At 42.5% G+C, this 17,507-nt stretch overlaps 1 protein-coding gene across 4 annotated transcripts in view; it reads left to right on the top strand.

The window, feature by feature from the left end:
• Positions 1-13,934, top strand: part of LOC140065583 (alpha-tectorin-like) — a 54,660-nt gene extending 40,726 nt beyond the window's left edge. Inside the window, exons 6-8 of one of the 4 annotated variants that reach the window (XM_072113176.1) lie at positions 5,907-5,935; positions 12,152-12,177; positions 13,906-13,922. In XM_072113176.1, coding sequence (XP_071969277.1) covers positions 5,907-5,935; positions 12,152-12,169 — 47 coding nt within the window. In that variant the 3' untranslated portion in view covers positions 12,170-12,177; positions 13,906-13,922. Of the gene's footprint in view, positions 1-5,906; positions 5,936-12,151; positions 12,178-13,905 lie in introns of those variants that run through there. The other 3 variants (XM_072113177.1, XM_072113175.1, XM_072113178.1) reach the window with 3 other exon arrangements.
• Positions 13,935-17,507: the final 3,573 nt, after the last annotated feature.

The raw sequence follows: 17,507 nt of genomic DNA, 5'->3' as shown, positions 1-17,507 counted from the left end.
CCACTCTCATCCCTGGAGAGGAAAGGAGTGTGAGAATGCATGAATACCAGCAGGCCCTGGTGCACAAGCTGAAACAGTATTTCCCTTCTGACAGCGCTAGCGGCAGAGTGCGTAGTTCTGCGGGACAAGTAGCGAGGGAGAGTAGGCGAGCAGGCAGCTTGTCCAGCACTGGCAAGGGTACGCTTTACAAGGCTTTTGCCAGCTTTATGTCACCCCAGCAAGACACTGTCACCTGCCCCCAGTCTCGGCAGAGTAGGGCTGATCTTTACAGAAAGATGGTGAGGGAGTACGTAGCTGACCATACCATCGTCCTAAATGATCACACAGCTCCCTACAACTACTGGGATTCAAAGCTGGACATGTGGCACGAACTGGCGCTGTACGCCTTGGAAGTTCTTGCCTGCCCTGCCGCTAGCATCTTGTCCGAGCGGGTTTTCAGTGCAGCTGGTGGCATCATCACCGATAAGCGTACACGCCTGTCGACTGACAGCGCTGACAGGCTGACGCTTATTAAGATGAATAAAGCCTGGATTTCTCATAATTTCCAATCTCCACCAGGTGAAGGAAGCTCAACCTGAATAATTTATGCACTCCTCCTCCTCATTTTCCTCCTTCTCCTCCTCTTTGTACACTAAAGCAGAGGAAACTGGCTATTTTTTGACAGGGCCCACTGGCTCTAGCTATAGTACTTTATGCATGTAATTTTTCTGGAGGGCCACCTACCCGGTCCTCTGTTTTAAACAATTTTTGGGAGTGCCACAGACAGGCACTCAATCTATTCAATTTTTCTGGAGGGCCACCTACCTGCTCCTCTGGTTTGAAAACTTTTTTGGACTGCCACATACAGGCACTCAATCTATTCAATTTTTCTGGAGGGCCACCTACCTGCTCCTCTGGTTTGAAAACTTTTTTGGACTGCCACATACAGGCACTCAATCTATTCAATTTTTCTGGAGGGCCACCTACCTGCTCCTCTGGTTTGAAAACTTTTTTGGACTGCCACATACAGGCACTCAATCTATTCAATTTTTCTGGAGGGCCACCTACCTGCTCCTCTGGTTTGGAAACTTTTTTGGACTGCCACATACAGGCACTCAATCTATTCAATTTTTCTGGAGGGCCACCTACCTGCTCCTCTGGTTTGAAAACTTTTTTGGACTGCCACATACAGGCACTCAATCTATTCAATTTTTCTGGAGGGCCACCTACCTGCTCCTCTGGTTTGAAAACTTTTTTGGACTGCCACATACAGGGACTATCCAAATTAAATTGTCTCCATAGCAGCCTCCACACGTTGTCTCCATTGCTACCTCCAAAAGTCGTCCATATAGCTGCCTCCATACATCGTCCCCTTATCAAACGAGGTGTGTCAGGCAGAAATTTGGGTTGTTTTCATGGATTCCACATCAAAGTTGTTAACTTTGTTGCCACCCTGCTGTGTTATCCACAAAATATACTGGCAAACTTTTATGATTAACCGATATTATTTCAGCGCTTCTTGCGCATCTGTTTACATTCCCCTCACCTGCCATATCCCAAACTTATAAGAACGCTACTACACTTGATCTTATACAAAAGGTTCTTAGAAGTGCTGTTTGGGGAGTAGCCTAGAGACAGGGGCTTGGATTGGCGAAAGCTCGCCTGGCAGCGGAGCGCCAGCTCCATGCCAAGATTCAACTAACATAGTTTTAACTGCAGCACCTTTAATCTACTACTAGTTCACTGCCTCCATACATGGTCCCCTTATCAAACGAGCTGTGTCAGGCAGAATTTTGGGTTGTTTTCATGGCTTCCATGTTAACTTTGTCGCCACCCTGCTGTGTAATCCACAAAATATACTGGCAAACTTTTATCATGTACCGATATTATTTGAGCGCTTCTTGCTCATGTAGTATACAGCCAGCCCCTAGTAGTATACAGCCTGTCCCTAGTAGTATACAGCCTGCCAGCCCCCAGTAGTATACAGCCTGCCCCTAGTAGTATACAGCCAGCCCCTAGTAGTATACAGCCAGCCCCTAGTAGTATACAGCCTGTCCCTAGTAGTATACAGCCTGCCAGCCCCTAGTAGTATACAGCCTGTCCCTAGTAGTATACAGCCTGCCAGCCCCCAGTAGTATACAGCCTGCCAGCCCCATGTAGTATACAGCCTGCCCCTAGTAGTATACAGCCTGTCCCTAGTAGTATACAGCCAGCCCCTAGTAGTATATAGCCTGTCCCTAGTAGTATACAGCCTGTCCCTAGTAAAAACCTATAATTCAACCCTCGAAGAAAGGGGTGAAAAAACCAACATATAAGGAAAAGCACATATTGAATAGTAAAAGGTTATAAATTTTATTAAGTCAAATAACAACATAATGGTTAAAAATGAACCCACTCCAGGAAAGGGGGGGACACAAGCAAGAGTTGCATCGCAGGCAACAGATCAACACATCAAAATGTAAACATGTATAGGCATCAGTGGCCAAATGTAAGTATAAAGCAATGCTATTGGGAAGCACAAAGAATAATGGATTATGTGGCCTAAAATCAGTGCACACAAATTACTATGTCAAGCTTACCCATATTGCGATTGTTGCCCGAGATAGCAGCAACCCCGACGCGCGTTTCGGCTGGTAAACAGCCTTCGTCTGGGGGTGTGATCAACAGTGCGACGAGCCGGGTTTAAAAGGATCCAAGCGCCAATAATATAACAGAGTGTCAGTCATGTGGTCAGGCACTGGCAATAGCGCCATGGTATCGCGAGACCAACTGGAGGTCACGTGTCCGAACTCGCTAGAAATGTCGCGGGACGTAGGCGGTGATCTGCGCATGCGCAGTGCGGAGTTGTGACTGGTGACTGAACGACGATGTGAGCGTGCGCACAATGGGGGGCTTGAGCAGCAATTTTTAGCAGCAGAGTTCTTTATGCCAGCACTAAAATAGAATCTATATCTATTTAGGAGGCAGTTCAGCATTAGAGTAGCAATGTGAGGTGTGAATGTTACACTATCAGGTGTAAGAGACAATGGGGTACTAGAATTGGTTTAGGGTTATTGGGGTATTAGTCTCCATTTATATGACCACAAAAGTGGCACAAGACTGATCTACTCTGGTCCCATATAGGGACATAGTATCATAAGAGCAACACCTATTGAACAGTCCATGTGGACTACATGGTGCATTAACCCCACGGTGGACAAATTCCACTGATGTGATCAGGAGGTGCGAATTACATTCTCCTGTACTCACCACCCAACAGCCTAAAGAGATATATACCCTATCACCATGAGTCTCACCTGAGATATAAAAGTCACACCCACTGCTACAACTTGCGCCACTGATATATATGCGACACATCTAATACCTAGTCCTGGGCAATCCGGAAACCAGGACTGGGATATCTAGACTTCTGGCATTCAGACAACTCTGGGTTTTTAGTCTAAGTTTATGTTCAATGTACATTTAAACCAACACTAATAAAGGTTAAGTTTTATTCCCTGGTTATGGTGCCTTAGGGCTTGTTAGCCCCCTTTTGTATAGTTTAGAAATAGCCTACCAAGTGAAAGTTTCCCAAATTTCTTTTTTGTTTGTACACAATGGGGGTCATTTACTAAGGGCCCGATTCGCGGTTTGCCGACGTGTTACCCGAATATTTCCGATTTGCGCCGATTGTACCTGAATTGGCCCGGGATTGTGGCGCACGCGATCGGATTGTGGCGCATCGGCGTCGGCATGCGTGCGACGGAAATCGGGGGGCGTGGCCGAACGAAAACCCGACGTATTCGGAAAAACCGCCGCATTTAAAAACCGAAAAAGTGTCGCTTGGGGAGCGCTTACCTTCACCTGGTCCGAGGTGGTGCATTCCGGCGCGATGAGATGACTTTCAGCGCAGCGGAGGAACTACCTTCTTAAATCCCGGCCGGACCCGAATCCAGAGCAGAGAACGCGCCGCTGGATCGCGAATGGGCCGGGTAAGTAGATTTGCCCCAATGTGTTTGTGGCGCTTAGATATGTTGCATGGCTTATGGACATGGCTAAGAATACATTATTTAGTGATAAGGTGCAAGGTAAAGGGAGGAAGGGGTAAGGGAGTGAAATAGTGAGGACAGTGAGGGGAGTGAGACAATTTGACAAATCCAAAAGTAGTGGCAGGATATATACTACCCAACATAAAAAATGTCACAAAGCTAAATACCATAGGAGACATTGTTTATAAAGTGCAATTTTAGTGCTAAATAAGCATAAACCTGAGCATTAAATGCCTGATAATTAATGTCATAGAGGTCTAGTACAAGTACTGGTTTGTGAGATTAAGCCAATGTTGCTTCCAGTGCAGGTTATAAGATTGGACCGATGTTGCTTCAAGTGCAGGTCAAGGAAATACTTGAACCTTGTAAAACTTATATACTATGGGTCACTCCAATATGCGGCACATCTGACACAGGACACCTGTGGCTCGAATGACTATAGAGAGAGAAGGAAAGTAAGTTAAAATCATGTTAAAAAAATTAAAGTTAAAAACCAAGGCCAATGATGGCATACACAGCATGTCCCTAGTAGTATACAGCCGGCCGCCACAGCACTTAAAAAATATAAACTTATATACTCACCCTCCGATGTCAGCGCGGCTCCCCGATGTCAGCGCGTCCCCTCTTCTTTCTTCTCCGTGGCTCCTCTTCTTTCTTCTTGCTTCTCTCATGGAGGCGGCCATGTTTTCTTCTAGCAGCGCATACTATGACGTCAGCAGTGGCCGCGTCATAGTATGCACAGCCAGGAGAGAAGCAAGAAGAGGAGCCGCGGAGAAGAAAAAATACAGGACGCGCTGACATCGGGGACATTGGTGAGCCGCGCCGAGTTTTTTTTTTTAATTGGGTACATTTTTTTGTGTAATAGACATTTGCTGACACTTGCTCAGTTATTGCAGATACTGAATCTGGACCAGGACAAACACTGAGGAGCTATAACAATAACCGAGTTCAAATAATACAATGGCTCTGTAATAAGTGCATGTAATCCATCTGTCCCCACCCCAGCACAGCTAGAACATTCACATGGGACCCAATTTATTACTCAGTAATGTATTTCCTCAAGTAATAACTTAGCTTGGAACAAAAATGTATAAAGGAACCTGATGTGGTATCTAATGGCTTAAAAAGAACCTGTCATCAGGAATGTCATTTTTCACTGATGACAAATTCCTATGGTCTATGGTCTTGGAACCTATAACAGGCTATTTGGGGACTCACCACATGCTGCTGGCAGGGAGCCAGGTAATGTGAAATAAAGATTTATAAGTACTGATATGATTCAGATTGCTAACAAAGGCTTTTTTAAAATCAGCACATCACAGCGTAGGCTATTGGTACCCATCATCAGCGGTAAATGACATTCCTGGTAAGAGGTTAATAATGATAATAATAATCTTTATTTATATAGCGCCATCAAATTCCGTAGCGCTTTACAAATCATAAGTTTGCTTTAAGTCTGTACAGGCAGCACCTGAATGATCTAATCTCCCTTGCTGGATTTTTAGGGGACACTATTCTTTATGTACAGAAAGAGCTCTCCAACCTCTGTATTTGTCTGAGGTGGACAGAGCTTAGAAGGCTTTCTGATATACTGCTCACTACAGGAGAAAGAGAAGAAAAATGTGTTCATGGAGCTTGGAGCCCCTCAGACTTATTTACATAATTTTTAAAGCCTTTTTTTCTCAAAAACAAAAGAATAAGAAACTAAAACAAGAGCAGATCCTGCCAGAGGGGGCGCACACCAGTATATCAGTGTGCTTAGTTTACAATCCTTCATCCTGGTAAATGCCCTTCAAGAAAAGCTTTAAATGAAGAAAATGTGTAAAGTAATAAGACAATTCATGGATGATAGAATGGGTGACATCGGAGAAAATAAATGTTTTTTGTTTATTCTTACAGCAATAAAAATAAATATTACAGAGATTTTGGTAAGTATAACGGGAGCCATTGTAAGTATGTGTTATCCAAGCTTTTACTTCCAAAGATAATGTCGATTTTCAAAAAACTGAAATGATGAGATGAGAAGCTTTTAGGTTACTTAAAACCAGGGGTGTAACTAGGAGAGGCGGAGCCCCATAGCAGACTTCTGAAAGGGGCTTCCCTTAGCACTTAAAAATATATATATTTATATACAATCCTACACATATGTGCACACATTTATGATATACAGTAATATACACTTTTACATTTATGTCCCAGCAGCTTCTGACCACTTGGGGGAGGAGATAGACAGCATGAAGAAGACATGAGAGATTCCTACTCCTGCTGTCCATCTCCCCTGACATTTATTATCTGAGCTTCTAGCTCAGCTGTATGCTGAGTACAATGTACACTGTTATATATTGTTATATGCTGTTATATACATATAATATGCAGCATTATATGTATAAAATGATGCACATCCTCCTTTCTTTAGTGTGACCGGTCAGTTACCAGGGCCCCCTGACTCTGTGGGTCCAACAGCAGCTTTCATGGCTACTACCCTTGTAATTATGCCCCTACTTAAAACACCTCTGTCTGGGACTGAGGATATAGGTTCTGGGTCTATAGAACTAGAACTGTATCTCCATTTTTGTAGCACACAAAAACCATTATCCCTTAAAATGACATAGGAATTATGCTTCTTGCTGACACAGATCCCAGGGTAACGGGATCTGAAGTAATTCTCCTCTCCAGCCTCTCAGTGTGACTCATTTCAGGGAAAAAGTGCCTCTCCAGACCTGATTTGCATAATTCTTTAGAACATATATTTTAAAGGTTAAAGGGCTACAATTAAGATAAGAGTCATGGCGAAGGATGCCTCTGCCTCGTCACGTGACTTGGGATGCGACTGTACAGGTTTATCTAGTCTACACAAACTTGCGCTCACCTTTCACTCAGGACACAAATTGAGCATAAATCACACCTCATACAGCTCTTACACTCCGATTATTGAATATTTGCTGCCACCACTTATTGCATTTATACCAGGACCAATAACTGTCCCCCTCTACATCCACTCTCGCTTCTCAAGCAGTCACCTTGTTACACCACTAGATATGCACACTCAGCTCTCTAGCAGTCACCTTGTCACACCACTAGACGTGCACACTCAGCTCTCCAGCAGTCACCTTGTTACACCACTAGACATGCACACTCAGCTCTCCAGCAGTCACCTTGTTACACCACTAGACATGCACACTCAGCTCTCCAGCAGTCACCTTCTTACACCACTAGACATGCACACTCAGCTCTCCAGCAGTCACCTTGTTACACCACTAGACATGCACACTCAGCTCTTCAGCCGTCACCTTTTTACACCACTAGACATGCTCACTCAGCTCTCCAGCAGTCACCTTGTTACACCACTAGACATGCACACTCAGCTCTCCAGCAGTCACCTTGTTACACCACTAGACATGCACACTCAGCTCTCCAGCAGTCACCTTGTTACACCACTAGACATGCACACTCAGCTCTCCAGCAGTCACCTTGTTACACCACTAGACATGCACACTCAGCTCTTCAGCAGTCACCTTTTTACACCACTAGACATGCTCACTCGGCTCTCCAGCAGTCACCTTGTTACACCACTAGACATGCACACTCAGCTCTCCAGCAGTCACCTTGTTACACCACTAGACATGCACACTCAGCTCTTCAGCAGTCAACTTGTTACACCACTAGACATGCACACTCAACTCTCTAGCAGTTACCTTGTTACACCACTAGACATGCACACTCAGCTCTCCAGCAGTCACCTTGTTACACCACTAGACATGCACACTCAGCTCTCTAGCAGTCACCTTGTCACACCACTAGACATGCACACTCAGCTCTCCAGCAGTCACCCTGTTACACCACTAGACATGCACACTCAGCTCTTCAGCAGTCACCTTGTTACACCACTAGACATGCACACTCAGCTCTCCAGCAGTCACCTTGTTACACCACTAGACATGCACACTCAGCTCTTCAGCAGTCACCTTCTTACACCACTAGACATGCACAGTCAGCTCTCCAGCAGTCACCTTGTTACACCACTAGACATGCACGCTCATCTCTCCAGCAGTCAACATGTTACACCACTAGACATGCACACTCAGCTCTCCGGCAGTCACCTTGTTACACCACTATACATGCACACTCAGCTCTCCAGCAGTCACCTTGTTACACCACTAGACATGCACACTCAGCTCTCCAGCAGTCACACAGCTAATAGCGCAAAATATTAAAATAAAAGAATTACAAAATAAAAGGACACATGACAAGGCAAAACAATTATAATATAAAAAGGTAGAAAAATAAGAGAAACTTACAAATTAAAGAAATTCCTGATTCCCTGGAGGTGGGAGAAATATGGGACACCCAGCTGGTGCAGCAGCCCCTATAGAGTGAATCCCATATTCCACTATATCACATTGCTTTATATGTTCTCTGTTTGGTTCAGGTTTCAGAACCTCCCATTGATTAATTAGTCTACAGGGTCATTCAGGATTGGACAAAGTGTTAATGAGGGGGTGGAGTCCAGGAATATTCAAACAGTTCTTTGTTTCCAAGTCCTGATTCAGGAATGGAGGTAGGTTTGGAGAAGAGATGACCTAATGTCTTTTGAAGTCAATACAGAACATTCTTCAGGTCAGAGTTTATCAAGTTGCAAAGATCTCCAGCATATTGTAAAAGCTGCCTGGACGCTTCCCTGAGCACTACCATTACAAGTCACAGGAGGGACGATAACAACTTTAATAACAGGGATACTAATATTTTTTCTACATTTACAGTTTACTGATAAAGGTCACAGAAGACACAATTGCCCAGATTTATTAAAATTGAGACAATAGGGCATATTTATAAGGGCCTCTGCGCCACGTCAGTGCCCTTATATGCCTGAATCTGCCAGCTTCACGCCAGTGGGGCGTGAAGGGGTGGGAAGGGGGGGAGCGGGCAGGGAGTGGGTCGGCGCAGGCCGTTACTGTCCCGGGGCCGGAGCACTAATAAGCCATATGGCTGTAAGTCCCTATTACCCCAGTAAAAGTACAAGGGCAGTACCCGTACTCGCCCTTGAAGGCTAGGATGCCCTAGTAAGCCCTAAAGAACAAATATAATTTCCTGACCCATTTCTAGAGCCAATACATATGGATCTTTCATCAGGGGAAAATAGGCTATCTGAATACACTAGGGTAGATACTTATCATACCCCCGTGCTACACTAGGATAGACAGTGGTCCGGATAACGATGGTGTAGCAATCAGCTTCCATGTCACTTACAGCATCGTACACTCTACAAATTGATAACATTGTTCTATTTTTAATCTATCATCTGGATGCTGCGTGTTTTGACAGTATTATGTTCAGTGTCAGCTTTTTCTTTACAGGAATTTTTTAACTTCTTATATTAAAAGTTATGTTTTATCCTTATTTTTTTTAATTATCTGGAGACCCTGCACACAATACTGTCAAGTCGTTGTATTAAATGCAAACTCCGACTTATCACTAACATGTCCCTTTAGGTGCACATTTTTCTGTCTTGTTGGACACAGTGCAGCCGCGACACAAATACAAATATAAATACACTCCAAAGATGTTTTTTTTAGTACAAACTCAGACAAAAAAACTGGCACAGGCAGAATAATAGATCGGGACTATTGTAATTAGATACATATCAAGAACTATGACTGGATTGTGCAAACTGGAGATTCCCTTTGGAGGGAACATATCACCAGGTTTTACCCCACTAAACTAACAGCCCCTTCAGATAGTGTATGAAGTGTCCTATCTAGAATTCCCTTTTTTATGTGAAATCCTATCAGTTTACCTATAAGAATATTTCCCTTAAAGTCAGTCAAATGTGAATCTATATAGGCAGTCTCTGGATAGTCTCATCTCTGAGAAATATGCTTTAGTTATGCAAAAAAATTATCATCAGCCTCCTTATCACTCTGGTGGGTGGACCTCAGGAGGCTCACTACAAGAGAAAAAGCAGAAACAGGACACAGAGAAGTCGCTTTACTAGATTTTACTGTTGTCTGTTTCAATCAATATCTTGTTTCTGTATGTTTCTCTGAGCTTTTCACTTCCTAATGCTAAAGTCCTTTACCATTTTTAGGTTTCTGTGTTTTACTCCCCTCCTTTCAGAAGTTTACAGAGTTGTATGAGGTCATATTAGCTACAGGATAAATTGTACTTTCTAGTGGCAACATTTTTTTGTTCCTTTTAATGAAAAGAAAGGTGGAGAAAAATTCCAAATGTGGTGACATTGATGAGAAAACACAGTTTGCTATTTTCTAAGGAACCTTGTTTTAGGGTTTTTTTTAATATACTGGCCCGGTGAGAAGGTCCAAATGATGAATAAAGTGTGATTAATATTATATTACAATTTTACAATATACCACTTCACATTTTTACATTCTGTCCAAAAGGCACCTCCCAATTTTTATAATCAGTGGTATCACATTTATTTAGGTTTTATCATGTTAACTAAAAGAGAATCACCTTTGCGGATTGCAGATGTCAGCAGCATAAGTCTGTTTTATAATACAGCAGACACCAGACAAGAGTCTCTTTTCCACATTGTGCACTTGTAGTAAAACAGAAGTGATTTGTACTACACAAAAAAAAAGTTAAGATAAATGTTGCTCTGAATATAAGACATCTTAGTCCAACAGAGAATTTTTGTTCAGTGTTTGATACAGATTTTACTGCTGAGTGGACATATCTTTAAAGAGAACCTGCCATTTAAAGGAACCCACTCAAAAATAAACAATTAAATTATATGATTAAAAACCATTGGCCTTACCCCTAAATGGTTCCTCTCCATGGCTCCTTTTCCATAGATGTTAAAAAATCAGTTAAAAAATGTATGTAACTCACCTGATGTAATTCCAGTCATACTTATTAAGTACTGCAAATTAAATTTTATATGCATTGCCCCACCTCCTTGTTTTCTAATTGGCAGGTCTCACTGCTAGGATATGCTGCTATATGGAACATTGAGAGATAGAGCTTTGTTACATCATTGAGCATGCATATCATGTGACCAGGGTGATGTCATATATTGTGATAAATTATATGCCTACAAGGGCCAACAGGGGTCCCAGGTGGCGTGGTCATCCTTGCTCAAAGGTAGTACAACAAATAGCTCATCCTGTTCGATTTTGAAATAATAAACCCCTCCTTCCTCTACGTTGCTCCTTGGCTCCACCTCTTTGCATCCTTCCGCGGACCTGTTTATGTGACGTGTCAAGCGCAGGGTTGCTAGACAGTGAAGCAGCTATTCTACAGAGTTTGCTTACCTGCTTCCACCTCACTGTCTACCAACCCTTAGCTGTAATCCCTTGAGCACCATTTATTATTTTTTATTTTGAATAAATAAAAGTGATTATTTTTTTTTTTTTTTTAATCATTTTTATTGCTTTTAGGTACTTTTATATCCAGCACAAAGTTACAGTTACATCTGCTCATGTCTGCAATCAGATGCTGACTAGGCAAGTGCCAGAATCATTTACTTGGTCTTTGACATGATGCAAGGAGGTGGAGGCAAGGAACAATGTTGAAGAGGAAGGAGTGAAGGGTTTTTAAATTAAAAATCAAGGAGGACGAGCAGTTTGTGGAGAAGTTCTACTTACTTTCAGCAATTATGACCATGCCAGGGGACCAGGGACATGTGTAGCAGGTAAAGTTTTAGAAATCTGATAAAAAACTGTTTTCCAATATGATTGGTATGGACTGTAGGGACATAGGAAAACCTAAAAACACTCTTCTTATGATAGGTCTCTTTAAGGTGTTACTAGTAGCAGCATATCACAACTCGTGATAGTTCCAATTCACTGCCCCATAGTAGAGGGATAAATATCTTTTGTTATGTTTATACACATAAAGGTAGTAGAATTAAGGAAAATCCATAGGCCGGCGCCGTCCTGAGGTAGAGGACACTTTATTTCATGTTTGAAAACATTAATATATTAAAGTTGACTCCCACAATAGGGTCAACCATAGGGATATAGACAAACCCCTTGTTTGAAAACTGATTATAATCTAAGTTAGTAAAGAGACGCGTTTCGGGCCTGATTTACGTCTCTTCACTCGCTTATGTCTTAGCTGGACAGTCTGTATAACTATTGTCTGTCATTATTTCTAATTTGTTCAACTTTTCATTTTTATTTCAGAAAGGGGGCCGTAAGTAAGTGAGCAGGTAAGTCTCTATCAGTCTACATGTGATCTTTATTAGTGTAATATGCAGATTTTTCTCACAAGTTGGAATCTCTATAATGAGAAACTAATGTATTTCACTCTGGATATAGAAGGGCTCAGGCCGGTTCTGCTGCAGCAGGGCAGAGTTTATTTGCTTTCACTGAATATTTCCATACAAGATCAACAAAAATACATAGAACGATAGGGGGAGACTTATAATACACTGGGGCTTATGTGTCAGTATATAATATAACCCCCATCGCTCCAACTTAAGCCTCCTGATATATCCAATGGGCAGCTGTGACGGGCAACAAAATAATGTCAGTCTAGTTGCGATGGTGTGAAGGGGAAAAAAATTGCAATTACAATCAGATCTGCCGCAGTTTTTGGCTTAGAAGATCTGATGAAAGCCTCCAATAATCTCCACTCCCATGACCCACTTTACTGATTAGAAGCCAGGACTTGACAACTGACCCGGTCCAATACCACATCGAACTTGGACTTTCTACTGTGTCCATCCCAACCTTGACCTATTATTTGATTCTATCCCTGACCAACAGAATCTTCCCTTTCATTTACCACTTACAGCTATTATACATTTCCTTGTTGGTCAAACATGATATTATCATCTTGACCATATGTGACTAAGACTAGAATCCGGGGCTCCTTAGACCTCAGCGAAAGCCCTCGTGTAACTAGGGCAAAAGTGAGATAAAACATGAAACTTACAGATGTTCTCTTGGCTCCCTGTTCCCATGATGTCTGCGCCATTCATATATTACAGGGGAACGTCCTCTAGATATAATGCTGAGGTATTATAAGGAAGACTCATCACATGGGGTAAATCTCTCTTTGCCCTGTTTTGGCTTTGTAGAGGTGGTGGAATGAAAGACATTTGAAGGACGTGTTACATAATGTGAGAGTTGGGAGTGGTCCCATGTAGACCTCTTTTCTGGGTTGATTGGATTATTATTCTAATTTATAAGGCTGAAGTCACGCTTATTATTACAAATGAAGAAGTGTTCAAGAAAAAAGCTTTCCTTTTTATATCTCCATAATTATGTAGTCATCACATGAATCAATTAGCATATCCCTACATCATCATCAAAGTGACGTTACAAGTCTACATCACCATAATGACTGCGGAAAGTTTTAGTTAAAGGTCAAAATGTTATTAAACTAAAAATAAAGTCTAATACAATGAGGAGACAGATCTTTCCGGCATGTGGGGGTGTTGTTCCAATTAACTTGTGTTTGAAGCTTGACCACAGACGCCAGCTTCACCAGGTGATTTCCAAGTGTAGGCGGAGTCTATATATTATATTCTCATGAACAAGATGGAGGAGAACAAATACAAAATGGCTGAAGCAGAATATAGGTAGCATCAAAGAGAACTTGGTTATGGATAAACATTCCCAATGTCAGTGTAGCATATAGGTCCATATAGTGTACCTATAGGTCAGATTAAAGATTATTTTACTTACCACATGATAAGCTATCTAATATATTTCCTTGTATCTCATATATATGTATCTATTTAATTCATATCTATCTATATCATATCTATCTATCTGCCTAATTCATATCTATATATCTGTAGGTCATATACAACATTATATATTTTGATGTGCAGATAAATTATTATATATATATATATATATATATATATATATATATATATATATATATATATATATTATAAATAACCATTAATCTTTGTCTGTCACAGGGTCTAGATGTGATGCTGCTGTTACTGCTGTGAGAAACGAGCAATATCCCAGAAGACTGAAATCATCATCTCAAATCAATGGCACAGACAGGAATGAAGAAGGGAGGAGGGGGGGGGGCACATATTTTGATTGATTAAAATTGCATTGCACAAAAATATTGTAATAAATAATCTTCACCTTTCTGATAAATCTACAATAATGGCTGATTCTAAAAAATAAAAATAAACACAATGATATCATGAAATCTGACTTTGAGATTATTCTGCGGGATTTTGCAAACAAACACTTTGTTGCAGAGTAAGGATCAACTTTTGTGCATCTAACCCTTCATAAAGCAATAAGTAAAGTGCATGTAGGAGAGTGTGAGTGTGTATCTGTCCTAAGTGGCTATTTAAACATAATAAATAGAGATGAGCGAGCACTAAAATGCTCGAGTGCTCGTTATTCGAGACTAACTTTTCCTGATGCTCGAGTGCTCGTCTCGAATAACGAGCCCCATTGAAGTCAATGGGAGACTCGAGCATTTTTCAAAGGGACCATGGTTCAGGAATAAAATGTGTTATTTAATTGAAAAAGAATGTCTTCTGATAAGTTAGCAGATGTATGCAAACATCTGCAATCTATTCTTCACTGTTCCCCGTGTATATTATCTCCCGACAAGTTAGCAGATGTGAAGAACAGTGAAGAATAGAATAAAAACAGTGAACACAGGATCATTTAAGTGAAAAACAGTGAAAAACACAGTGAAGAATAGATTGCAGATGTACAGCACATCTGCTTACTTGTCTGGAGATACGCGCGGAACGGTGCCAGCAAAATAGCATGTGAAGAACACTATATATGTATGTGAAGAACACATTGCAGATGTTTCCATACCTCACCCTCTATGCCCTTCCCCCCTCTCCTGGTGAACCCCTCTTATAACTTGTCCTATCATCTCTTATCTGCAACTTTCTCTCTGAGCTTTCAGCAAGTGTCTGAGACCTCGGAATCTTCTCCTGTTAGACCCCCATTCACACGCAGCGGATTTACCTGATTGCAGGGACTGGAGTCTCCCCGATGTCTCTGTCCTTGGTGCTGATCTCCTGCATGCGCTGTCCCGGGATCCGCTCCTCTTCTTCCACTGAAGTCTCCCGATCTCTCTGCCCTTCCCGATTTCTCTGCCCTTCCCTATGTCTCTGTCCTGTTCCCTGATTTCTCTGTCTTCCTCCCCGATGTCTATGTGCTGCTCCCTGATGTCTCTGTGCTGCTCCCTGATGTCTCTGTGCTGCTCCCCTATGTCTCTGTGCTGCTCCCCGATGTCTCTGTGCTGCTCCCCGATGTCTCTGTGCTGCTCCCCCATTTCTCTGTCCCACTCCCCGATTTCTCTGTCATGCTCCCCGGTGTCTCTGTCCTGCTCACCGATGTCTCTGTCCTGCTCACCGATGTCTCTGTCCTGCTCACCGATTTCTCTGTGCTGCTCCCCGATGTCTCTGTGCTGCTCCCTGATGTCTCTGTGCTGCTCCCCGATGTCTCTGTGCTGCTCCCCGATGTCTCTGTGCTGCTCCTCGATGTCTCTGTGCTGCTCCCCGATGTCTCTGTCCTGCTCCCCGATGTCTCTGTCCTGCTCCCCGATGTCCCTGTCCTGTTCCCGATGTCTCTGTCCTGCTCATCGTGTTCTTCAATGAGTTCTTCACACATATATATTATTCTTCACATACTATTTTTTTCGCACTGTTCCGCGCATATCTTTCGACAAGTAAGCAGATGTGCCGAACATCTGTAATCTATTCTTCACTGTGTTCTTCACTTAAATGATCCTGTGTTCACTGTGTTCACTGTTAATTAAATGCTCGAACTCGAGCAGGGGAAATACTCGTCCGAGCAACGAGCCGTTTCGAGTACCCTAATACTCGAACAAGCATCAAGCTCGGACGAGTATACTCGCTCATCTCTAATAATAAACATCTACCTTGTACAGTGCTGCTGATGTCCGTCTCCTCTTTGCGCCGGTTTATTTATTAGGGTGCTCAGCCGGAAGCTCCCATCTGACACCCTCTCCCAGCGCTTACAACGCTGAGAGATAAGGACGGATGGGAGATGCCGGTCACATTGCGGACCGGAAGTTCCCTGTGAGAGGCTTTTGTGCTCCTGTAAACAAACAAGGGCACGGATTAAACGGACCGCGGGACATCGGCGGTGCCTGAGGAGGTAAGTGCATGTTTATTATTTTTAAATAGCTCGCCCCAGCCCGGCCCAAAGTTAATTTTAACATCCAGATAACCTTTTTAACTAAATGTTGTCTTGTTGTTGTAATCCCCATCAGGGCAATGGTTTCCCTAAAGTGAACCTGTCACCAGGAATGTCATTTTGGGGTCAGGTACCAGTAGACTATGCTATGCTTATTTAAAAATGCATTTGTCAGCTTTCTGAATCATTTCTGTACTTATAAAAAATATATTTAGGATTATCTAGCTCCCTGCCAGCAGAATGTGGTGAGTCGATGGGGGAGGTGAAGCTGCAGCAGTCTCTGTACCTGTGTCTCAGTCTCTTTTCCTTTTACTTCCCCCTCTCCGCTTCCTGGCATGTGATTGATCAGGCAGGCGAGGGAGGGGGATGGTGTGGAGAAGAGGAGGAATGTATGAGGAGACACAGATACACTGGCTGCTGCAGCTGCCAGTACCCCCAGGACTCACCACACGATGCTATCAGGAAGCCATATATTGGCATATAAAGTATTATAAAGTACTGAAATGATTTATAATGCTGACATTTTTAAAATAAGCAAAGTATATGCTATTGGAAGCTATTTCTATTGCAACCTACCCAGAATATCCAGTGCCCCCCCTACTTAACCAACTTCTCTTCCCTCACTGATGAGAAAGTTTCCTCCATGCAAACTATTAAGCTCACATCTCACTACTCGTGCGCTTGACTCCAACCTCACACTTGTGCTCATCCCTACTCTAATTTATCCCTTTAACCTTTCATTATCCACTGGTATTGTTTCATCTTCCTTTATACATACAACTATCAAACCCATCCCAAAGAACATCATGTCCATCTGGAACTACTCTCCTACCTTTTCTCCAACTCGCTCTTCGACAAACTAAAATCTGTTTTCTGACCCAATTACTGTACTGAGACTACCCTGACCAAAGTCTCCAATGACCTACTGTCTACCAAGGCAAAACACCACTTCTCTGCTCTCCTACTTTTTGATCTTTCCTCTGACTGTGGTAACATTCATATCACTAACCTGGTCCTCTCCTGGATCTTCTCATATCTATCCAACCGAACGTTCAGTGTCTATCACTCACATACTACTCCTTCACCCTACCCTTGTTGGCGGGGGTCATCCAATGCTTCTCAAGGGTCTCTCTCACAAGCTTATGTTGACTGTTATAAGTTGTTATGACATTTTTGTTAAACTTACCTTTCGCATGATCAGAAGCTGAATCCCAGGGGTGTTTGGTTGGGTGGATGAGGCAATCTGTTAATTTGTCCCCTCATTCAAGAGCTGATTTGGCTTTGCTTCTGAAAAGTTACAGTTTCGGAGCAATTCTTCAATTGCTTCAAGGAGGAATTTTCTCTGTTTTCAACTGATCTTGTTTTAGGTGTT

Source organism: Engystomops pustulosus, chromosome 6 (assembly GCF_040894005.1).
Source record: "Engystomops pustulosus chromosome 6, aEngPut4.maternal, whole genome shotgun sequence".
Lineage (NCBI taxonomy): Eukaryota > Metazoa > Chordata > Amphibia > Anura > Leptodactylidae > Engystomops > Engystomops pustulosus.
This window is presented reverse-complemented; position numbering and strand designations above follow the sequence as displayed.